The sequence below is a fragment of the Polistes fuscatus genome, unplaced genomic scaffold (assembly GCF_010416935.1).
Source record: "Polistes fuscatus isolate 324 unplaced genomic scaffold, CU_Pfus_HIC Scaffold28, whole genome shotgun sequence".
Lineage (NCBI taxonomy): Eukaryota > Metazoa > Arthropoda > Insecta > Hymenoptera > Vespidae > Polistes > Polistes fuscatus.
This window is the reverse complement of record NW_025113105.1, coordinates 551,126-575,217: the sequence shown is the minus strand read 5'-3', so window position 1 is coordinate 575,217 and position 24,092 is coordinate 551,126. Positions and strand designations below refer to the sequence as shown.

General features: G+C 34.7%; 3 protein-coding genes across 3 annotated transcripts; 2 read left to right on the top strand and 1 right to left on the bottom strand.

The window, feature by feature from the left end:
* Nucleotides 1–1,556: 1,556 nt before the first annotated feature.
* Nucleotides 1,557–3,035, bottom strand: LOC122519010 (tigger transposable element-derived protein 1-like). The gene is made up of 2 exons (XM_043638175.1): nucleotides 2,915–3,035; nucleotides 1,557–2,800 (listed from the first exon to the last, which is right to left on the bottom strand). Exons 1-2 carry the CDS (start codon nucleotides 3,033–3,035, stop codon nucleotides 1,557–1,559), a joined length of 1,365 nt encoding a protein of 454 aa, XP_043494110.1.
* A 16,800-nt stretch (nucleotides 3,036–19,835) lies between these two features.
* LOC122519009 (piggyBac transposable element-derived protein 4-like) lies at nucleotides 19,836–21,064 on the top strand. Its single transcript, XM_043638174.1, has 2 exons — nucleotides 19,836–20,674; nucleotides 20,791–21,064. Exons 1-2 carry the CDS (start codon nucleotides 19,836–19,838, stop codon nucleotides 21,062–21,064), a joined length of 1,113 nt encoding a protein of 370 aa, XP_043494109.1.
* A 376-nt stretch (nucleotides 21,065–21,440) lies between these two features.
* On the top strand, nucleotides 21,441–23,204 carry LOC122519008. Its single transcript, XM_043638172.1, has 4 exons — nucleotides 21,441–21,642; nucleotides 21,705–22,160; nucleotides 22,237–22,641; nucleotides 22,780–23,204. The coding sequence occupies exons 1-4, from the start codon at nucleotides 21,441–21,443 to the stop codon at nucleotides 23,202–23,204; spliced, it is 1,488 nt and encodes a 495-aa protein (XP_043494107.1).
* The last annotated feature ends 888 nt before the right edge of the window (nucleotides 23,205–24,092 follow it).

Below are 24,092 nucleotides of genomic sequence, written 5' to 3'. Positions count from 1 at the left end.
AAAAGAAATAGAATTGTGTTCCTTCTAAACAAATTAGCTTTTAACATTGTATCCTAACACTTTACCATTTAGTGTTACGAAAGGATTAAAAAAAATACAATTAAGTATAATTTAAATAAAAAAATACTAATGACTTTAAAATCATGTAAAAAAATTTATTTTAAGAGAAAATGTCTCCTATCAAATACAGCCTTTAAAATAGTGTAACATTGTCCTAAGCATTTTTTTCGTAAAATAAAAAATAATTAGGTTATATTACCAGCTCATAATTGTTATAGACTAACCCTCTATTTACTTATAGATTACGTTAATGTTATAGTTAGATTATATGTAAATGTGAAATGTACAACAGATTTTCATTTCCGTTAAAGTATAATAAATATAAAATAAATGCAAATATATATAAAAAAAGGTATCAACGTTACTTAGTGCCGTACAATGAGTACGTCATATTTAATAAATATTTACTGTATTTAATGTTACACATCGTTGGATTCACTACGACTGCCGTTATCAAAAAATAAGTACCAAAACATAGCATTCCATTTAAAAAAACAAACTTGCCTCTTAAATCTTAAAAGCGACTAAACCTAGCAAAAAAACTGACGTCATATTATACTCCTGAATTTTTCTTGCAATTTTTATTGTATAAACTTTCCTGCTACTGTCACATTCTCGGAGCTATCTTGGTGGCAAGAGTTAGTGAATCACCCTGTATATAAGCGAGGTATAAGTGTATCCCTTATACTTCCACGTACGAGAGAAAGAGGTGCATCACCGCGAAAGCAGCAAACCGATGAGGAAGAGAATAAGCGAAGTGTTTAAACTCTCTTGACACTCTACAGACGAGCCAGAGGCGAGATTCATTATTGTATCTATCTAGAAGCGAGACGAGCGAGAAGGTGAACCACGTGTCCTAATCTTTAGTTGGACGCTGTTCAGTATTATATACAACAATTTATCAATGAGGATTTATATGCCGCAAGGCTTTTCCCTGACGAGCTAATAAAATATTATGTATTATTTTCTATTGGCTCAATCACGTGTTTTATTTCTTATTTTAATTCAACCTTTCTTTTTCCTGATCATTAGCGTATCACAATCACTAAAGAACTCCATGTTGGGAAAATTTGCGCACAATACAATCAGTGATAGAGGAGTATATTTTACTTGATTAGCGTTCGGAAAAAATTAGAACTATTAAATCTGCCGGAAACTAATGCATACCTCACGTGTTTAAAAAAATTCATTAAAGTGAGATGTTATTAAAAAAATTTGTTATTCAAGAAAAATAATCTTTGTTTGTTCATTATTTTAGGTTCTATTTACAGTAAAACCTCTTTTTGTGCGGTGGATAGGGACCGCATAAAAGAAATCATACAAAAAATATTCGGTAATTTTATAAATACTTACATATTATAAGTAAAAAAATATAAAGTCCGTGATCAGTTTTTGTGACGAAGGTCGATTGGTCAATTCTTTGTAAACGTCACGATAGCGAGACATGCACGATCTAAGCTCATCTTGGAATTTCTTGCTTCTTTCCGCATTGGAATCTATTTTAAGAAAATGCGTTTCCAATTTTTTAGACATCTGGAGCCTGCATATATTTTGTCTGCTGTAATAGATTCCAGTTCTTCTTGTCCATCTTCATAATCTGTCAGATTATTAATAATGTCACTATCATTGACAGGTTGGTCCTCAATCATTTCGTCTAGATCATTTTCGCTGAAAGTATCAAATCCTTCTCCGCTGATGTTATGTGCGAGCGCAGTAATTTCAGTTAATAACCTAGACGCGTTTTCGGTTACATTTCGTGCTATTACACATTTAGGCCAGATCGCTTTCCAGCACGAATTTAATGTGTGTTGTTTTATTTGACCAATTGCTGCAGTAGTATTGTTTATGCAGTCTAATATGGAGAATTTTTTCCAAACTTCAGTCAGAGTTAATTTATCGTTCTCTATCTGTTTCAAAATGTAGCTAAAAGTTAATATTACATAATGTTTCTTAAAATTTGCGATTATGCCCTGATCTAGTGGCTGTATAAGGCTAGTCGTATTCGGTGGTAAAAACACTATTTGTACGTTGGGATGTTCTATACAGGGATGGCCGGGTGCATTATCAACAATTAACAACACTTTAAATGGGAGACCCATCTCTACCATGTATTCTTCAACTTCTGGTACAAAAGATTCGTTGAACCATGTTACAAATAAAGTTGAGGTGACCCATGCTTTTTTATTGGCCATGAAATGTATTGGATACTCAGCTAAACTTATGCCTTTTAGCGCACGTGGGTGCAAAGCTTTATTTATAATAAGGGGTTTTAACATTTTTGCACCCGAGGCATTACTGCAAAGAAGAAGTGTGATTCGATCCTTTGCCGCTTTAAAACCACTTGCAGTTTTCTCAGATTTCGCAATGAATGTTCGGCTGGGCATCTTTTTCCAGAATAGCCCAGTCTCATCTGCATTAAATACTTGATCTGGGCAATATCCACCATCATCAATGATTTTTGCTAATACTTCCCGATAATTCATAGCAGCTGTTTCATCAGCGGACGCTGCCTCGTCTTGTATCTTCACATTGTGAAGTCCGTATCGTTTTAAAAATCTAGTAAACCACCCATTGCTCGCAGAAAAATTTACGTTTTGCGAACAGGATGTCGAACTTGGTTCTAAAACCTTTAGTTGGTTGAAATACAGTCTAGCTTTTTCTTGAATTAATTCCTTGTGAATGGGGAGTCGTTTTTTAGTTAAATCTTTAATCCACAAGACGAGAGCCTTTTCCGTCTTCTCTTTTACAATATTTCTCGAATATGATGCTCTTTTACTACTGTCGTTTGTTGTATTATTAAGAGATTCATATATTTAACTCGAACGTTTGTGTATTGCTCTGATCGTGGATTCACCTAATTTAAATTCATTAGCAACAGCTGTGGATCCTTTACCATCTGCTAGTCTATTTAATATTAGAATTTTTGTTTCTAATGGAATTGTCTGTCTTTTTACTTTCTTTTTGCTATAATTCATTTTAAAGAAGTACTTATGTCTAAAAATAAAGTTAAAACCATAAAAACTGCATATGTATAAATAGAGACAAAAGTAACTAATTTATTTACCTTTAATCTCACTATAAAATGGATCCTTAATCACAAAAATTGTGGATAAAACTCTGAATACGAAACGTATGTACTGTTCACGCGTCGAGCGACAATATGTATGCAATTGTTAGGAGATTGTTTAAATCTGATGAACAGCGTCGCGAAGTCCGGATACATCATCGTCAAGGAGACCATGTAATCAGAGTTCGTCCACAAATGTATATGTACATACATTGAAAGAAAACATAAAACTGGTAGCAGCGCTGCTGAGATTTAGATACCGCACAAAAAGAAAATCTCACAAAAGAAATCGCACAAAAAGAAAATCGCACAAAAGAAATCGCACAAAAAGAAAATCGCACAAAAGAAATCGCACAAAAAGAGGTCTTACTGTATTTAACACGTTCACGCCGGGGCGAAAATCTACGTTTTTCCGCGTGAGGCGGGACTGTCTTATCTTCTTACGCTTCGTGGAGCGGGGCAACATCGTTATTTTGAAAAGTTGCATAGGTATAAATTAATAATTGTTATCAATTTAAAATATTGAATGTTAATGTTTATAATACTTAATTTTTATATGTAATGTTGAGAGATAATAAAATCAACTTATTTTCTTAACGACTAATTTTCTGAAAACAAGTGATCCACAAGTGGGTCATGCCGCCCCACGGAACAGTAAAGTGTTACCCACCGGTGGTCTCAACGTTTATGCCTTGTTTGATTTATATCTTTATATTTTAGTTTTTACTTTTCATTTGTATATTCATCCCTAAAAATGTCAAGACATTCGAGGAATATCAATTTATTAGACAAAATAAATAAATATCAATGAGGATCGTTCAGAAGATGACCAAGAAGTTACCGTTATCGATGATATATCAGAAAATAATTATGACTTATTTGACAGCGATACGGACGAAGAGAATATTTTGAATATATAAATGAGGAAGGGATTGAAATTGCTATGGACGGAACAGTCTAGCAAAAAATAAAAGAAGGGTCCAATCGCGGAAGAGCACCGATTTATAATATTTTCAAGGAAATATCAGGACCGATAGGATACACTTAACGAAATATTGTAAAGAGCAGAGTTGATCGATAATATATTGTAGACTAACAAAATTTGTATAAAATGTAAAAAATACGTATGGTAAAAGTGTTCAATAAAAAATGCTGTAATTTTTAAAAAATGTGCTAAAAATTCATAAGTAAAACTTTCTAAATAGAAAAGCGGGGAGCGGGTTTTTTTTGTAGCACCAGAAAAATATTATGTTTACTATCCAATTGGCCAAAATCTCTTTTTATATTAAGATACTTATGTTCTTTTGAAGCGATCATTTGACTGCTTATGGTAGGAATAGGAATACATGAAATGTCGGAAGGTTTAGTGTTAGACATCTAAATTTCCAGATTGAAAACACTTGAACCAACTTTATCTCACAAATATACTGATACTATATCATGTCCATAAAACTCACAATTCTTGAACAACTTGAGCCGCAAAAATAGCTTTAAAATTTCCCGACTTTTTTACTAATTCTTATTTATTTTTAAGACGCAATAACTTATGATTGGAAAAACAAATACCAAAACTTTATGTTTTAATTACTCTTTGATATGGCAGCTATTAAACTACATAAATATTGTCAAATTCGATTAAATATTACCAGAGTTATGCGATTTTACAACTCTCTACCGGGAAAATAAGAAAAAAATTTTTTTTAATTAAATATTCATAATATATGTAAAAAAAAAATAATTTTGAAAAAAAAAACTAATTTATATAATGAAAATATAAATCGAACATATGTATTTATATAAACCGACCCGAACTTTACGGACAACCCAATAAAATATACAAATTGCAATGCATTAATGAAAGACTATCACACAATGAATCGTGAACAGTAAAGTGCAATTTTACCGCTTGCTGAACCAGGTAACGTAATACGAGACAAAGCGGAGAACTTTGAAAACTAAAATACAAAGAGATAGAAGAGAGAAATAAGTAGTAGATTTATATTTGCTTTAATGAAACATTCTAAAACTACAAAAGAGCTTATCATAGCTTTTTTATCAAAAGCTCAATAGATCTTCGCTTATTCTACATTATTTAATTATTTAAATATATCGCAAAATTGTGCTACTTTGAACAATTTTTCGAAGAGAGGTAAGGCTTAACAATTTTACAAGTATTAAAAATATAAAACAAAAAAAACTGTGTGTAGCCTTCAAATGCCCGATAGAAGCGAAACTTGTATTTATCGTGTTAAAAATAATCAATTGATACATATATAAATATGATCCATATATAAATATGTACTTTATTGCGAGAAAATGAAACTAAGAAATAAAACGAGAGAAAAAAGATAGAGAAATTTAATAATTTAAAGATTTTATTGTCAACATTCGAAAAGTATTTATAAAATTTATTGTTGATTCTATTTTCACCTCTTCTATTTAAAAAAAAAAAAATATATTATACGAGTAGCTTATAGTAACTAAAATATAGTATATATTTTTATATTATAGTTTTTATAATTATAGTATATTTTTAAAGTTATTATATTTTTGAATTTAATTATAATAATTATTATTTCAATATAAGCTATTCTACTAATGTATCAACTATAAGAAAAAGAAATTATTAAAATATGAAATATTACTTTATTCAATAAAAAAAAAAAATATCTTAAATAACCTCCGAATTCCATCTTATTAATGTTAACTATTGTATATCAGGTTTTAGAGCTCTTACCGACGTCAAAAACGGCGCATAAGAGATCTTTACATTACATTTGTTATCTTTCTGGCCAGTTTTTCGGATATCAGATGAAAAAAAGTTTTCTCTTATAGCTCTAAGATAACTTTGTACAAAGCGGGTTATAATGTATACTTTTTAAAATCTAATTATCAGAGGTTTTCAACTTAATGGATAATTACTTAGTTCCAAGATAAATTTACACCCGATGTTGTTTTTATACAAGCTTTTTTTACACGATTTTAATTTAACACGCATATTGACAGTTTACTTTGAAAGTGGTGTAAGTCCACCATTTAAAAAAAAAATAAGATCACGTAATTTATATTTAATTTAGCATAAACTTTTTGTTTATAACTAGTTGGTGTTTAATTCCTTTAAAAATGCCAATGCTTTGTCCAATTTAAAATTGGCCTGTAAAAAAAATTACGTAAAAAAAAATTTATATCTGTAAATTACATATTGAGATAAATTAGTAAAAACATTGCCAGACTTGACATAATTAACTTATATTTTTTAATTTAAAAATATGTAAACCTTTAATTTCCTTAAGAAACAGAAAAAAGACTTGCATCATTTTCAAAATAAACGGCCCATATATAAATTATCCGACAGGAATGTTAATAATAGTAACATAAGATTTTTATTGTCTTCATAATCAAATATCAATATTAACACTATAAAAATATATGTGAAATAAATCTCCGTAATTAAGTTAACCGTAATTAAATGTAAACATTTTCTATTTGATTAAATCAAAAAATTATTCACATAAAATTAATTTAGACAAAAATTGTCTCGTTATATTTGCAAACTAGAAAATAATTAAGACGTAGTTTTATCGGGTTAGGATAAAAAACGGAGTATCGATTCGTGTCTGTTAACACTGGGATACGCTTAGAGAATTAAAACATTTAACCCTTTGACTGCTAAAGGCGTATATATACGCCCACTGTATTTTTTAGCCATAACACTTTATTCGTTCATTATGGTTTTATTATTTTTATTATTATTATATTAAAATTATCAAAATATCCTGTTAAAGTTGTCACATTCTTTGTTACATTATAAATTTTGGATTTTTTCTTTTATATTTATTTACCGATTATTATTAAAGGAATGTACAAAAGTTAAGTAAATTAAAAAATAGCTTAAAAAGTTACTTAATATAAATAAAAAAAAATTGATATTTTTAATTTTTTTGCCATTATTATTTTTTAAACCATAAGAATAGCATCAAATTTCCGGGTACTATTTTGGTCACTGTCAGTGTCTATCAGTCAGTGGACAACTAGTCGCAGCGACCGACAAGAGAAAAACGCACCGTCCATATTGATGGATTCGTCCGAGAACGCGCCGCAGTCAAAGGGTTAACGGTTAATCATGTTTTCAATTTAAGTGCAAGTTTAATCGCGTAAATAAAAAATTAGCTCGGCAAATGTATCTGAAATAATTTTTTACTTTTTTTTTTCGAAGTTTGCATTAGGCTGTTATCTGAGAAGATAACATTATACCCGTGTAATCTAATTAAAACCACCTTTAATTTTTATTATTCACTACCACTTTTAACATATCTCTACAATTATATATAAAATATGTATATTTTGTATATGTATTTAATAAAAAATAATATCTATATTTTCTTATTTTTATCAGAATATTGTTATCTGTTTGCATTTTTATTTCTTTATTTATTTACCACTTAAAAATGCATTTTTACGCAAACTTTTCATTTATACTAATCTTATTCATAATATAATGTAACTTTTTTTTATACCGAATCTTGTTTTGTTACAACTTCCAACAAATAATAACGGAAATCTTTTATAATTAGTGTAATTTAAAAAGATAGAAGTAAAGTTGAGTTTGTTGAAATAAATAAAACATATGTATTTATAATCAGAGATATCTTAAATTTAGGGAAATCAGTTTTTTTATAAAGTCGTATTTGTGCAAATATACCCAATCAAGAAATCAACAAGGATAAGAGAGCAAATAACCATGATCTTGGTTAAAAAGACGTCGGATAAACGCAAACTTGTTAAGGGGTTATACGCAGTTAGGATTTTCAAAAAATCGATTTTTTTTTTGCATTTTCGGAATGTACATATATTTAAGTATATTCTCTGAAAATTTCAAATCGATCCGACAAATATTCTTCACTTCATGTAAGCCTCAAACAAAAATTTTTAACTATGTGTAAACGTCTCTTTGAAACTTTAAACGCGTTTTTCTCAAAACGGTATTTTCAGAGTCGGTGATCTCGATTTTTCAAAAACGGCTTAACCGATCGGTTTCAAATTTTCACACAATCTTCTTAGATATATTCCTCAGGTATTAAGTATAAGGAAAAATTTTAAAAAAAATTTATTACTATTTTTTTGTAACAATTTAGAGCGAAAATTTTAGTCAAAAACAACAACTTTTTTTCAAATAGACGCCATTTTGTCAAAAATCAAAATTTTTATTATTCCTTGGTTTTAATACCTGCATTAATCTATCCTTTAAAAGAATCCACCATATTTTTTAATTTCGAATAATCCAAACCGCCAAAATAGAGATCACCGCCAAACGTCTTTTTTTAGAGGACGTTCAGGAAATCATCTACAGGAGCGGTGCAGATTAATATTTTGACATGATCGACGCGCTATTGTATTCTCAAAAGTTCACTCTATTTGAATTACCAACAATTTTTTTTGAGAAATAAAAACTGTTTCTAGAAAAAATTCATGAAAATACGTCTTTTTCGAGCCTCGCAACTGCGTATAACCCCTTAATCTAGTTCTATTGTATATGTATGTACAAATATAAACATTTTTCTACTTAGATTTGTAGTATAGTAATGAAAAATACTTTATCATTCATCAACTGACTAACTAGCTTGCAAAAATTGCTTTAATAATAATGTTTCTTTAACTATAAGAATACAAAAAAATTGTTATTTAATTTTAGGGAACCAACCGTCTTCTTGTATCATTTATTCGTATTATTATATAACATAGTATTTTTTAGTAACCTTAAAACGCTTTTATCCGAAGTTTTCTTGTAATATAAGTTAAAATTTTTCTTATTATCATGGCGTGTTGTTATCGTACTTAGCTAACTACTTATATTAATGCTCATACTTGACATACATCTATTTATTTTTAGGGGGGGAAGGATACTAATTTTTTTTTTCGATTTTTTAAAAATGTTTGAAGTTAAAGTACCATATTTCAGGAATATTTTGTGAAAATTTCAAGTCGATCCGAGAAAAATTGATGGAGATACAGCATTTTTAGTATGCTTTATATTATAAAAAAAAGGATTAATCGAGCTGATTAATCGGGTTAGACATAGACAAGAGCAACAATGTATTCTAGACACCTCTGATGACAGTTCCATAATGTACAGACCCGGAATTGACGATTCTATGAACGTAAAAAAAAAACCTCTTTATTTACGATGAATTTTAAAATTTCTCAATGTCAAACTTTATATTGATTTTCCCAGAACTTGCTTTTTAAAAGTCGGTGGACACTATCACTTAAAATCTATGGAACCGATCGATTTATTTTTGGCACACTTCTTCTTCACATATTTAGAGAGGTAGCGCTGTCAAGTTTTTTTTTAATTTTGTAAACGTCTCATGCAGGTTCGTGCACGTTGGCGCCTGCACTAGTGTGAGTGCGTGCGGATGTTTACTTAGGATATCGGTACTCTTAAGATTAAGTGCAGGGAACCGAGGCTGTATGCGTCACCCGTGGAGGGAGGCCGATGCTTCGTTGTTCGACGGAAAAGTATAAAAAGAGCAGTCGGACATTATGGGTGGAAGTAGGAAGTTAGTTAATCTTATGTTCTTATGTGCTGAGTAGTAGGAAGTAGGAGTTAGTTAATCTTATGTTCTTATGAGTTAGTTAATCTTATGTTCTTATGTGCTGGGTGGTAGGAAGTAGGAGTGAGTTAATCTTATGTTCTTATGTGTTTGGGAGTTTACAAATTTCAGAAGTGGGATGTTTACAAATTTCAGAAGTGGGATGTTTACAAATTTCAGAAGTGGGATTCAAACTCGCTAAATTAGAAATTCGCGATTCACGCGTGTGTTATGAAAAGTGGGATAAGATTCACGTTCAGTTTCGAGTTAAGACTTAAGGTCAAGTTTAAGATCCTCTAAGTTTTATGGACGTTCGGTAATTTTACGATTTATTGTGTTACGCGTCGTGTGTGAATTAGAGGTCTGTTAGTGAATTCGGGATCAAAGGATACTGGACGAAAACATTAAGATGAGTACACTGAAAGTGAACCAGCTTAAGGACATGCTCAGTGCAAAGAATTTAAGTACGACCGGAAATAAGACCGAGTTGGTTAAGCGGTTATTAGAGGCAGGAACGCCTGCTGCAGATTTATGTTTAACGTCGGGAGGCACTTGTGAAGAATCGGACGAGCAGACCGAAGTCATGTCGGTACAAGGTTTGAATTACGTACCACCCCCTAACCCCGCATCTACGGAAATGGAATTGTTACGGCGGGCACGGGATTTAGCTGAGCGAGAAGCTGATCTCTTACGTAGGGAGTTGGAGTTTTTAAGAAGGACGCCTCAGTCAGTGATAAGTGAAACGGAAAGATCCAGGGTGAAGAAGTGGCAAGATATTAAGGAGTTAATCGGTGAATTCGACGGCAGTGATATCGAATTCGACCGATGGGAGAAGCAGGTCAAAGGACTGCTTGCCAGTTACGATCTGGATGCACCTAGTTCTAAGGCCCTAGTTTGTAGCCGACTAAGAGGAAAGGCCTTAAAATGGTATCACTCGCGAGTGGATTGCGTTGATTTGAGTAGCAACGACCTTTTGCGCGAGCTTAGGAAGATGTTTGGGCAGCAAGTTGATCCCCTAATTTTACGGCGCAAACTCGAGGCGAGAGTGTGGAAGCCTACCGAGAGTTTTACGGATTATGTGCATGACAAGGTGACATTAGCTAATCGCATCCCGATTGATGAAAAAGAAATAATTAGCTACGTGATCGACGGTATCCCAAGCCAGGAGTTACGCACTCAGGCCAAGGTGCAATGTTATGCATCGTTGGAATCCATGATAACAGCATTCGCAAGTGTGTCGGCACCGAGGGAGACGCTTCATCGGCGGCCGACGGGAGAAGGAAAAGGAAAACCGATCGACCATAAGAGGCCGTCGGGGGAAAATTATGCCAGATGCTTCAACTGTGGAGAGACAGGACATTTTGCGGGGAACTGCCCCCGTCCGAAGAGGGAAAGAGGCAGCTGCTACAAGTGCGGTAAACATGGACATCTTAGACCAGAATGCCCGGAGAAGGGTGGCGAAGTCCACAGCGTCACCAGGAACGTGACCACCGATGACGACTACATCAGGAAGATAACTTATGATGTCGATTCAGGCAATATACACTACATCTTAGTTTTAGACACCTTATTGGATTCCGGCAGCCCCGTGAGTTTCATAAAGAAAGGGTTAGTGATGGGACCGATCAACTCTGCGCCGGAACTCGGAAGTGAATATTATGGTATTAATCATAGTCGTCTGCAAGTACACGGCTCGATACAAGTTAGTTTAAAATTAGATGACGGCGAGAGGGTTGACACTCGTCTGTTGGTAGTACCGGATACTACAATGGTGAACTCCGTTATTTTAGGTCGCGACGCATTAAAAAGATGTGGACTAGTTTTTAGCAGAAAAGATAAGCGCTCCGAAGAAGAGGTAGTGATAGATCAATTATGAATATAGAAATAAGTGATTCCACCGATAATCAAACTACCGAATTAGACATTAATCCCGAAATCGCGGTGGAAAAACAAAATGAATTAAAGGAAATCTTAAAGGTAAATTACTTAGATGCACCTCGTCCGGAAAAGCCTAGAATAAGCATGGAGCCGAAATTAACATTACAAGAGCATAAGCCATTTCATTTATCTCTCCGTCGCTTATCGTTTGTCGAGAAAAACCAAGTTAGGGAAATAATAGGAGATTTGCTAGAAAGAGGAATAATTCGACTGAGCGAATCGGATTACGCGTCCCCTATTGTGTTAGTCAAAAAGAAAAACGGTAAGAATGGGATGTGCGTCGATTACCGCGCGTTAAATAAAGTCACAATAAGCGAACGCGATTTAAAAGCAATTAGGAATAAGGCAGAAGATAGAATGGCTGAGAAGCAAAATTATAACAAGAGGTATTATGATAAACGCCATCATAAGATACGGTCAGAATTTAATGTCGGTGATTATGTGGTGGTAAGAAATTTTGATAGCACTGTAGGGATTGGAAAAAAACTGATACCAAAATTTAGGGGTCCGTACGAGGTTATAAAGAAATTACGAAACGATAGATATGTAGTTGCCGATATAAGAGGCTTCCAAATATCTCAAAGACCGTATCAGGGAACATGGGAATATTGTAACATGCGTCCCTGGCGAGGAACGGAACGGGCCAAAGAATAAATATTATTTTAGTTATTGATTAGATCGAAAAGAAAAAAAAAAGAAAAAGAAATATTGTATCCGAGTGATTTTATTTCTTATGTATGCGTTTATTTAACCTTTATACCCTTTTATATCAGCATTTTTAAGACGTTTTATACTAGCCTTGCGCTTGTGTTTATTTTGTGATTGTATTTCTTATGTATGGATTATCTTATATTTTTATTCTTTCAGATTATTACTTTTATTTATGTATTAATTTTTGATTGTATTCTTATGTTTATATTCATGTACTTCTTATGTATGTATTAACCTTATGTTTATGTTCATTTTACGTTGCGCCTTTATGTATGTGTGATGGTCTAGTGACCGAGGGCGGTCACCGTCAGGACTGGCCGATTGTAAACGTCTCATGCAGGTTCGTGCACGTTGGCGCCTGCACTAGTGTGAGTGCGTGCGGATGTTTTTTTAGCATATCGATATTCTTAAGATTAAGTGTGAGGAACAGAGGCTGTATGCGTCACCCGTGGAGGGAGGCCGATGCTTCGTTGTTCGACGGAAAAGTATAAAAGAGCAGTCGGACATTATGGGTGGAAGTTGGAAGTTAGTTAATCTTATGTTCTTATGTGCTGAGTAGTAGGAAGTAGGAGTTAGTTAATCTTATGTTCTTATGTGCTGAGTAATAGGAAGTAGCAGTTAGTTAATCTTATGTTCTTATGTATTGAGGAGTTAGTTAGTCTTATGTTCTTATGTGTTATGAGGAGTTTACAATTTTAAGTATTTTTTATAGGAGCTGAAATGTTGGTTTTTTGGTCGAAAATCGGGTTTTTGACTTTAGAATGCTACCAAAAATCAAAAAATGTAAAAAACATTTTTGTCTCGACTGGGATACCGAGATAAATTTATAAACTAACAAAATTGGGGTTTTTTTGTTTTCAATGATCCAGTCTTCAGTTCTGAAGTTCACCGCAAAACGCGTTTTTTCCGCGTCGCCTGATAAAAGTTGCTGCCACTGGCTCAAATCTTTATATTTTCTCACGAAGATTTCACAGAGTATTCTTGAAATGTGACTTGACAATACCCCATTAGAATAAAATCATTTATATTAACCATTTCTTCAATAAAAACTCAGAAAAAAATGCCATTTTTCGACCGAATTACCCTAGCCCGCCCCCCCTTATGCGATGAAAAGGACTTTGTCTCGGAATTCTCAAGAAATTCTCAAGAGAATCGTTACGTAAAATACGCCTGGATCTCGTGCTTTTGCAGTTATCCTTACACACCCAAAGAGATATCACGGACTTGCAATTCTATTCTCAAAAGTATTTATAATGTCCTCGTGAGAGATATTCCATTCATTATTGAGAATATTTTTCGATAATGTTTCTTCTTCTTCTTCTTCCAGCGTCCAAATAGGCATATTGCCTGTTCTTCATCGCAACTCGCTTCTTGTAGGTATAATATCGTCCGCCCATCGTTTTCGTGGTCTTCCTGGGCTTCGTTTCCCTAATGGTGATCTATCCCTAGCGATCTTCACAATTCGGTCTCCTGTCATTCGGGTTATGTGATCGTTCCACTGAATTTTCCTCCCCATTACCCAATCATTGATGTTGTCGATTTGGCATGTTCTTCTGAGGGCTTCACTTCTTTGTCTATCCCATAGAGATTTTTCGGTTATTCTCCATTATTTTCATTTCCGCTGCCTCCATCATCTGGCGGGTTTTAGATGTCTCGGGTCTTGTTTCCGCCGCATATTATATTAGTTAGTATGGGTCTTATAGTGGCCTTGTAAATACGGCTTTTTGTGTCTATTCTGAGATGTTTGTTGCGGAATATGGTGTCATTGAGTTGTGCCGCAGCTCTTGTTGCCTTAACCACTTGTGTTCTTACTTCCGTTTCTATTTCACCAAAGCTGGAAATTTCTATGCTTAAGTAGTCAAACTTCATCACTTGTTGTATAATGCTCCCATCAACCACCAATTTACATCTAAGGGGTATCTTGGATGTGGTCATGCACTTAGTTTTGGATGTAGATATTACCATCCCAAGAGATTGAGCTATTGTGTTGAACTCATGTAGAAGTCTCTGCAGATCGTCTTCATTTTCCGCTATTAAAACTGCGTCGTCTGCATAGCATATGATTTTCAGTTCTTTATCTCCCATTCTATAACCTCTCTGTATACAGACTTTTTTTATAATTTCATCCATGATAATATTGAATAGTAGCGGGCTCAGTGAGTCTCCCTGTCTAATGCCTCTTCCCACCAGTGTTATGGGTTCTGTTAGTTCGTTATCTATCTTTGCCTGTATGTTGTTGTTCTGGTATATATCTTCTATTGTTTTTATGATGTTGTTTGGTATTTGTCTGTTATAGAGGAGATGAACTACATCAGTTAGTCGTATCCTATCGAACGCTTTTTTTAGGTCTATAAAGCAGAAGAACGATTACTTAAATAAATAATAATAATAATTATAACTCAAGCTTCGTTCTCAGGATCACTCTGTAGTACCGTTCATGTACGCTATTCATATTACATATTTTAGAATAAACAAAAGCAAAGCGTCATCTTAGCAACGCCTCGTTTATCAGTCATTACGTTTTTTGTGCGCTTTAAGTAAACTACTGAATTTATCAATCTTGTAAAATTTATCAATTAATCAATTTAAAAATGAATAATAAACGTAAAAATGAAAACGTTTTATCTCTTGATGAACTTCAAAAGAAGTTAAAAAAATATCAAGCATTAATTGATATTGAATTAGCTTCAAAAAAGTCAAATGACCTTTCTGGCAATGACTCTTCTTCTGAGAGTAATTATTTATTTTCTTTAACACATTTTTTGGGCAACAAATCTTCATTGATTTTGTTGTACCTTTTTTGACTGGGTTAAGAATTAAAATTTAAGTGATGTTGGATTTTGTAATCCTTCCTTTCACTTTTGCATCAGTAAATTTATCATTTACTGGTCGCTTTTCTTAACCTAGCTCTTTTTGCTCTTACAGACTCTATTGATGACGACCAAGAGCAGTCTGATCTCTCTGATCCTGATACTAAAAACTTCCCACCATCCGTTTCTAAGGCGTCAGACGAGTCTGTTGAGACGCAGGGTTCTGAAGATCCCATCCTCAGTAATTCCATACTCAAGATGCTCGGTAAGGAGAAACGTCTTTCGAAAGATAAGACTTACAAAATCCATTCCGAACTGGCTGCTTGCTGGAATAATATTGTTTCATCAGGCTTAGAAAGGATGTCAAAACTTCCTTGATTGAAAAATATCCTAACAAAGGAAATTGTTCCTTGTCACCTCCCATCCTTAACCCTGAATTAACCCTTTAGCTTACAATGACGCCTCAGAGGCGTCACAAGGTTATCGGACCAAAAACGAATAAGACGCCTCAGAGGCGTCGTAAGTCTACCGGGCGAAAAAACAAAACATTTCAGAATATAAGTTACAATCTAATCTTACAATCTTAAATCTTGTTATTAGCAACGATCGTTTTCGAATATTCATATCTTCATGTTTCTTGCTTTTATTTTTTCCAATCCTACATGAATATAATAGGTCACAGAGACATTCCAGAGACGCGACGTTCAGTTTCTTGTCATTCGCATTTGACGTTACATCTTATGTAAGAAGTATTATAAAATCACCCATTATGTCTTCCAAAAGAAAAATTAGTATTGAGTATAGTGATGACATTGCTACCAGTAGTAGCGACAATGGTAGTGACATTGTACGTTTAGTACGAAAAACTACTAAGCAACTGGTGATTAGCGATGAGTCCGATAATGAAGATTATTATCAACCACCTGAGTTGTGGGTCTGGAAAAAAAACGAGAACCAACCAAAAATATGGCAATATATGGAAATTCCCGGAATAAAAGAGGCAACATTAGATCAGTTGAGTACAAGCAAAAAGGAAGTGGGCGTTTTTAATATAATGTTTAATAGTGTAAACATCCCACTCCTGAAATTTGTAAACTCCCAAACACATAATAACATAAGACTAACTAACTCATAAGAACATAAGAACATAAGATTGACTAACTGCTACCTCCCACTACTCAGTACATAAGAACATAAGATTAACTAACTTCCTACTACTTCCTTCTACCACCCGTATTGTCCGACTGCCCTTTTATACTTTTCCATCGAACAACGAAGCATCGGCCTCCCTCCACGGGTGACGCATACAGCCTCTGTTCCTCACACTTAATCTTAAGAACACCGATATCCTAAATAAACATCCGCACGCACTCACACCAGTGCAGGCGCCAACGTACACGAATCTGCATAAGACGTTTACAATCGGCCAGTCCTGACGGTGACCGCCCTCGGTCACTAGACCATCACACATACATAAAGGCGCAACGTAAAATGAACATGAACATAAGGTTAATACATACATAAGAAGTACATGAATACAAACATAAGAATACAATCAAAAATTAATACATAAATAAAAGTAATAATCTGAAAGAATAAAAATATAAGATAATCCATACATAAGAAATACAATTACAAAATAAACACAAGCGCAAGGCTAGTATAAAACGTCCTAAAAATGCTGATATAAAAGGGTCTGAAGATTAAATAAACGCATACATAAGAAATAAAATCACTCGGATACAATATTTCTTTTTTTTTTTTTCTTTTCGATCTAATCAATAACTAAAATAATATTTATTCTTTGGCCTGTTCTGTTCCTCGCCAGGGACGCATGTTACAATATTCCCATGTTCCCTGATACGGTCTTTGAGATATTTGGAAGCCTCTTATATCGGCAACTACATATCTATCGTTTCGTAATTTCTTTATAACTTCGTACGGACCCCTAAATTTTGGTATCAGTTTCCTTCCAATCCCTACAGTGCTATCAAAATTCCTTACCACCACATAATCACCAACATTAAATTCTGACCGTATCTTATGATGGCGTTTATCATAATACCTCTTGTTATAATTTTGCTTCTCAGCCATTCTATCTTCGGCCTTATTCCTAATTGCTTTTAAATCGCGTTCGCTTATTGTGACTTTATTTAACACGCGGTAATCGACGCACATCCTATTCTTACCGTTTTTCTTTTTGACTAACACAATAGGGGACGCGTAATCCGATTCGCTCGGTCGAATTATTCCTCTTTCTAGCAAATCTCCTATTATTTCCCTAACTTGGTTTTTCTCGACAAACGATAAGCGACGGAGAGATAAATGAAATGGCTTATGCTCTTGTAATGTTAATTTCGGCTCCATGCTTATTCTAGGCTTTTCCGGACGAGGTGCATCTAAGTAATTTACCTTTAAGATTTCCTTTAATTCATTTTGTTTTTCCACCGCGATTTTGGGATTAATGTCTAATTCGGTAATTTGATTATCGGTGGAATCATCTATTTCTATATTCATAACCTGATCTATCACTACCTCCCCTTCGGAGCGCTTATCTTTTCTGCTAAAAACTAATCCACATTTTTTTAATGCGTCGCGACCTAAAATAACGGAGTTCACCATTGTAGTATCCGGTACTACCAACAGACGAGTGTCAACCCTTTCGCCGTCATCTAATTTTAAACTAACTTGTATCGAGCCGTGTACTTGCAGACGACTATGATTAATACCATAATATTCACTTCCGAGTTCCGGCGCAGAGTTGATCGGTCCCATCACTAACCCTTTCTTTATGAAACTCACGGGGCTGCCGGAATCCAATAAGGTGTCTAAAACTAAGATGTAGTGTATATTGCCTGAATCGATATCATAAGTTATCTTCCTGATGTAGTCGTCATCGGTGGTCAAGTTCCTGGTGACGCTGTGGACTTCGCCACCCTTCTCCGGGCATTCTGGTCTAAGATGTCCATGTTTACCGCACTTGTAGCAGCTGCCTCTTTCCCTCTTCGGACGGGGGCAGTTCCCCGCAAAATGTCCTGTCTCTCCACAGTTGAAGCATCTGGCATAATTTTCCCCCGACGGCCTCTTATGGTCGATCGGTTTTCCTTTTCCTTCTCCCGTCGGCCGCCGATGAAGCGTCTCCCTCGGTGCCGACACACTTGCGAATGCTGTTATCATAGATTCCAACGATGCATAACATTGCACCTTGGCCTGAGTGCGTAACTCCTGGCTTGGGATACCGTCGATCACGTAGCTAATTATTTCTTTTTCACCAATCGGGATGCGATTAGCTAATGTCACCTTGTCATGCACATAATCCGTAAAACTCTCGGTAGGCTTCCACACTCTCGCCTCGAGTTTGCGCCGTAAAATTAGGGGATCAACTTGCTGCCCAAACATCTTCCTAAGCTCGCGCAAAAGGTCGTTGCTACTCAAATCAACGCAATCCACTCGCGAGTGATACCATTTTAAGGCCTTTCCTCTTAGTCGGCTACAAACTAGGGCCTTAGAACTAGGTGCATCCAGATCGTAACTGGCAAGCAGTCCTTTGACCTGCTTCTCCCATCGGTCGAATTCGATATCACTGCCGTCGAATTCACCGATTAACTCCTTAATATCTTGCCACTTCTTCACCCTGGATCTTTCCGTTTCACTTATCACTGACTGAGGCGTCCTTCTTAAAAATTCCAACTCCCTACGTAAGAGATCAGCTTCTCGCTCAGCTAAATCCCGTGCCCGCCGTAACAATTCCATTTCCGTAGATGCGGGGTTAGGGGGTGGTACGTAATTCAAACCTTGTACCGACATGACTTCGGTCTGCTCGTCCGATTCTTCACAAGTGCCTCCCGACGTTAAACATAAATCTGCAGCAGGCGTTCCTGCCTCTAATAACCGCTTAACCAACTCGGTCTTATTTCCGGTCGTACTTAAATTCTTTGCACTGAGCATGTCCTTAAGCTGGTTCACTTTCAGTGTACTCATCTTAATGTTTTCGTCCAGTATCCTTTGATCCCGAATTCACTAACAGACCTCTAATTCACACACGACGCGTAACACAATAAATCGTAAAATTACCGAACGTCCATAAAACTTAGAGGATCTTAAACTTGACCTTAAGTCTTAACTCGAAACTGAACGTGAATCTTATCCCACTTTTCATAACACACGCGTGAATCGCGAATTTCTAATTTAGCGAGTTTGAATCCCACTTCTGAAATTTGTAAACTCCTCAGCACATAAGAACATAAGACTAACTAACTGCTACTTCCTACTACTCAGCACATAAGAACATAAGATTAACCAACTTCCTACTACCACCCGTATTGTCCGACTGCCCTTTTATACTTTTCCATCGAACAACGAAGCATCGGCCTCCCTCCACGGGTGACGCATACATCCTCTGTTCCTCACACTTAATCTTAAGAACACCGATATCCTAAATAAACATCCGCACGCACTCACACCAGTGCAGGCGCCAACGTACACGAATCTGCATAAGACGTTTACAATAGTATATTTTGGGAAAATCTTGTGACGGAGACAAATCTATACGCGAAACAAGTGATAAACAATGGAAATAAAAGAAGAAAAATAGATGAAGCTTGGTTTCCTATTGACTGTGATGAACTAAAAATATATATTGCCCTATGTATAATTATGGGTGATGTGAAGAAATCTTCAGTTCAAATGTATTGGTCTAAGAGATCCGTTATTGAAACCCCAATATTTAGACAAACGATGCCGTACAGAAGATTTTTACAAATAAGTAGATTTTTGCATTTTGCAAATAATAAGGTGGTCAACAGAAGTGATAAATTAAGCAAAATAAAACCCGTAATAAATTATCTTAATCAAAAATTCCAAGAAATATATACTATGCAAGAGAACATTACAATTGACGAATCATTGATAAAATTTAAAGGACGCTTATCCTATAAACAATACAATCCGTCAGAAAGAGCGAGATTTGGTATAAAAGTTTATAAATTATGTGAGTCCAGTTCAGGTTACTGTTATAATTTCAAAATATACACTGGCTGTGACAAAATATATACTACAGAAAATGCATCTGAAACTGTGGTCAAAGAATTATCAAAGCCAATTTTACACAAAGGACACACATTATATTTGGACAATTGGTATTCTTCACCAAATCTTTTTGTAACTCTACTCAACAGTAAAACTAATGTCATTGGAACAGTGCGCGCAAACAGAAAAAATATGCCAAAAGATTTCTTGAAAAAAAAATTAAAAATAGGGGAATATGAAATGAGAAGCTGTAATGGATTACTGGCAATAAAATGGAAAGATAAACGAGACGTTTTTATTTTATCTACAAAACATACAACAGTAGAAATGACTGAGCAAATTAAAAAGCAACACAATCCTACTTGGAAACCAAAGTGTATCATCGAATACAACAAAGGAATGGTAGGAGTTGATCGACAAGATCAAATGTTAGCGTACTTCCCTCTGATGAGAAAGTGTATGAAGGGGTATCGCAAAATTTTCTTTTACCTGTTTGACATGGCTTTATTTAACTGTTTCATTTTGCATAACATGATAAATATTGAAAAAAGACAGGGATATGCAGAATATAAGATTAAAATAGCCGAATTATTATTGAAAATACACCATTACCGAAATACAACCGTAAAGGACAGTTGTCAAGTGAAAATTTACCACTAAGATTGCAAACTCAACAGTGGAGTCATTTTCCTAAACATATAGATCCAACGCCGTCGAACCAACACCCAAAACGAAGATGTATAGTTTGCACAAAGCATAAAAAACGCAGTGAGACAACGTGGGAATGCAAAAAGTGTAAAATTGCATTACATGTACCAACATGTTTTGAGAGATATCATAGTATTAAAGATTACTAAATTTTTGTATTAAAATAAAAATGTTATTAATAATGGATTATTCAATTTGCAACAATAAGTCTTTTTTTGTTTAATAACCAACTAACCGTAATTATTTATCAAACATCTTGCAAAGTTAATTGTACCGCGCACGTGTATATACAAATCATAGGAAGTTTCAGATTAGTACAGTTTCGAGAGCTGAGCCAAGCTTGTGTTTATGTCGCTGCGCGCGACCGACTGGTGTCGCTTTAGGCCCGCACAGTTGGAAATTCGGTCGTAAGGGAAAGGGTTAACCCCACTCTTACACAAGACGGCTAAAACTCGAGATAAATATTTATCATCGAATCAAGATCTATGCGGTCGTAGTCTCGTTGGCTTGGGACAAGCTATTTCCATGATATTCAATGATGACATAGATCCCATTGATAAAAATGATTTGCTACAGATTCTTTGTGATTCCAGCAGTTTGTTGTGTGAATCCTTTTATCAAATTGGCAAGTCAAGACGCTCGCAGATTTATCCTTGCGTTGATGAAAAGCGGAAACCTGTACTCGAAGATTCAATCACCGATGATTTCCTTTTTGGTAAGGATCTTGGTAAACGCATCAAGAATTCTGTTGCTGTTGAAAAAACTGGTTTATCAATTAAAACTCCAAAGAAAAGTTTTCCTGCGTCAAAAAATCTTTTAAATTGGAAAGGCCCGTCTGCGACACGCGGGAACCACAGTCAGGCGGGCTTCCACCGTTTCCAACCTGCGGCACCAGCTTCCAACAAGACGAACCAAGTTTCGACCCGCTCACGAGCTCGGTCTCAGACTCAGTCTCATTCAGCTCAACCGAATCCGCCATCGACCACGAAGTAGAAGTGAGTGTCATCGCCGGTCGTTTAAAAAATTTTTTACACGCCTGGTCTAATATAACCTCTGATCCATTTATTTTGGAGTCAATATCAGGTTATAAAATCCCTTTTACTTCTATTCCGACACAGTCTTTTATACCTATGAATGATAATTTTTCTGACGATGACAATATTAAAATGCAGAAAGCTATTGATGATCTCTTATCCATAGGAGCTGTACAAGAGTGTGTTGAGGAAGATGGACAATTTTTGTCTAGTATCTTCCTCGTTCCCAAAAAAAATGGTTAAAATGAGATTTATTCTTAATTTAAAAAATTTAAATAAATTTATAGAGACAATCCATTTTAAAATGGAAGATTTTCGTACTGTACTTAAACTTATTTCAAAAGGATGTTTTATGGCTAGTTTTGATTTACAAGATGCTTATCTAATGATTCCAATCCATAAAGATTTTTGGAAATTTTTAAGATTTTATTGGCAAGGTCATCTCTATGAATTTATTTGTTTACCCTTTGGCTTAAGTACTGCTCCATGGGTATTTACGAAAATTATGAAGCCTGTAATTAGTCACTTACGTCTTTTAGGTTGGTTATCTGTTGTTTATTTAGACGACTGGTGGCTTGTTGGGACTTTAAGATATCTCTGTTCGCAAAACATAAAGGTTTCGCGAGAATTTTTAGAATCTTTGGGTTTTATATTAAATTTAAAAAAGAGTAATCTTGATCCCTCAACATCTTGTAAATTCCTTGGCTTCATTTTCAATTCACAGCAAATGACTATTGAATTAACTAAGGAAAAAAGAAATAATCTTCACGATTTATTTTTAAAGTTTAAAAATCTTACTTATTGTTCAATCAGGGAATTTTCACAATTAGTGGGTAATATAACTGCAGCTTGTCCAGCAATTAATTACGGTTGGCTTCACTCTAAAAAATTCGAACGTCAACGTTACCTCGAATTATTGAAAGCTAACGACAATTATGATTGTGTCATGAAAATCTCTTCTTCTTTAACCCCTGAATTTAATTGGTGGTTAAATAATATTTTTATTTCAAATAATCCAATCAGAAGTTCTAAATTTTCAATAACTATATTTTCTGATGCGTCATCCACTGGATGGGGAGCTACTTGCGATGGTCTAGTAGTATTTGGACACTGGAATAATGATGAAAAATCTTTTCACATCAATTATTTAGAGCTTTTAGCTGTTTTTAATGGTTTAAAAACTTTTGCATCTAATTTATTTGATTGTGAAATTTTATTACGCGTTGATAATTCTACTGCAATAGCATATAAATAAAATGGGTGGAACAAAATACGAATACTTAAATGATCTTACTTACGAAATTTGGGAATGGTGTGAGCAAAGAAATCTCTGGCTTTTTGCTTCATATATTCCTTCCAAGGATAATGAGGCAGACGAGGCTTCACGTATCGATAATATAGATACAGAATGGGAATTATCTCCCTTTGCCTTTCAAAACATTGTTTACAAATTCAACCAACCAGAAATTGATCTCTTTGCTTCCAATTCCAATAATAAATGTGAGAAATACTGCTCCTGGCACCGAGATTCATTAGCTTTCTGTATTGACGCTTTTACTGTTGACTGGAACGAGTACTACTTTTATGCTTTCCCTCCTTTTTCTTTAATTTTAAAAACTTTAAAGAAAATTCAAACGGACCAGGCTTGTGGAATTTTGGTTGTTCCCAATTGGTGTGGTCAGCCATGGTATCCTTTATGGCTATCATTATTAGACTCAGAGCCAATTATTTTCCATCCAGATGTTAATCTTCTTCGATCTCCTTGTAGGAAGATTCAACATCCTCTGGCTCAAAAAATGTCTCTAATGGCTGCGCGATTATCCGGCAAGCTTTCAAGCAACGAGGTGTGAATGATGACGCTATTGAATTATTTATTAATTCAATTGCAAGCTCTACTCTACGACAATATTCCAAACCAATTAAGGATTGGGTTTCTTATTGTTCCTCAAAAGATATTAATGTTTTTCATCCTCAAGAAAATGATGTTATTTGTTTCTTAACACATAAATTTAATGAGGGTGCTAATTACAGTACTCTCAACACTGCTCGCTCTGCCCTGTCACTTGTCTGCGATATTAATATAGGGAAAAAACCCTTTGGTTTCCCGTCTTTTGAAAGGTGCATATAATTTTAAGCCTGCTAA

Bases quoted from the DNA above. Each gene is read 5' to 3' on its own strand.
- LOC122519010 (XM_043638175.1), bottom strand. From the start codon at position 3,035: ATGAATTATAGCAAAAAGAAAGTAAAAAGACAGACAATTCCATTAGAA. The intron at 2,801-2,914 runs GTGAATCCACGA...ATATTGTAAAAG, and splicing joins TGCTAATGAATTTAAATTAG to AGAAGACGGAAAAGGCTCTC.
- LOC122519008 (XM_043638172.1), top strand. From the start codon at position 21,441: ATGATATTCAATGATGACATAGATCCCATTGATAAAAATGATTTGCTA. The intron at 21,643-21,704 runs GTAAACGCATCA...AAAACTCCAAAG, and splicing joins CCTTTTTGGTAAGGATCTTG to AAAAGTTTTCCTGCGTCAAA. The intron at 22,642-22,779 runs GTAAATTCCTTG...TTTCACAATTAG, and splicing joins TCTTGATCCCTCAACATCTT to TGGGTAATATAACTGCAGCT.
- LOC122519009 (XM_043638174.1), top strand. From the start codon at position 19,836: ATGGGTGATGTGAAGAAATCTTCAGTTCAAATGTATTGGTCTAAGAGA. The intron at 20,675-20,790 runs GTATCGCAAAAT...AGATTAAAATAG, and splicing joins ATGAGAAAGTGTATGAAGGG to CCGAATTATTATTGAAAATA.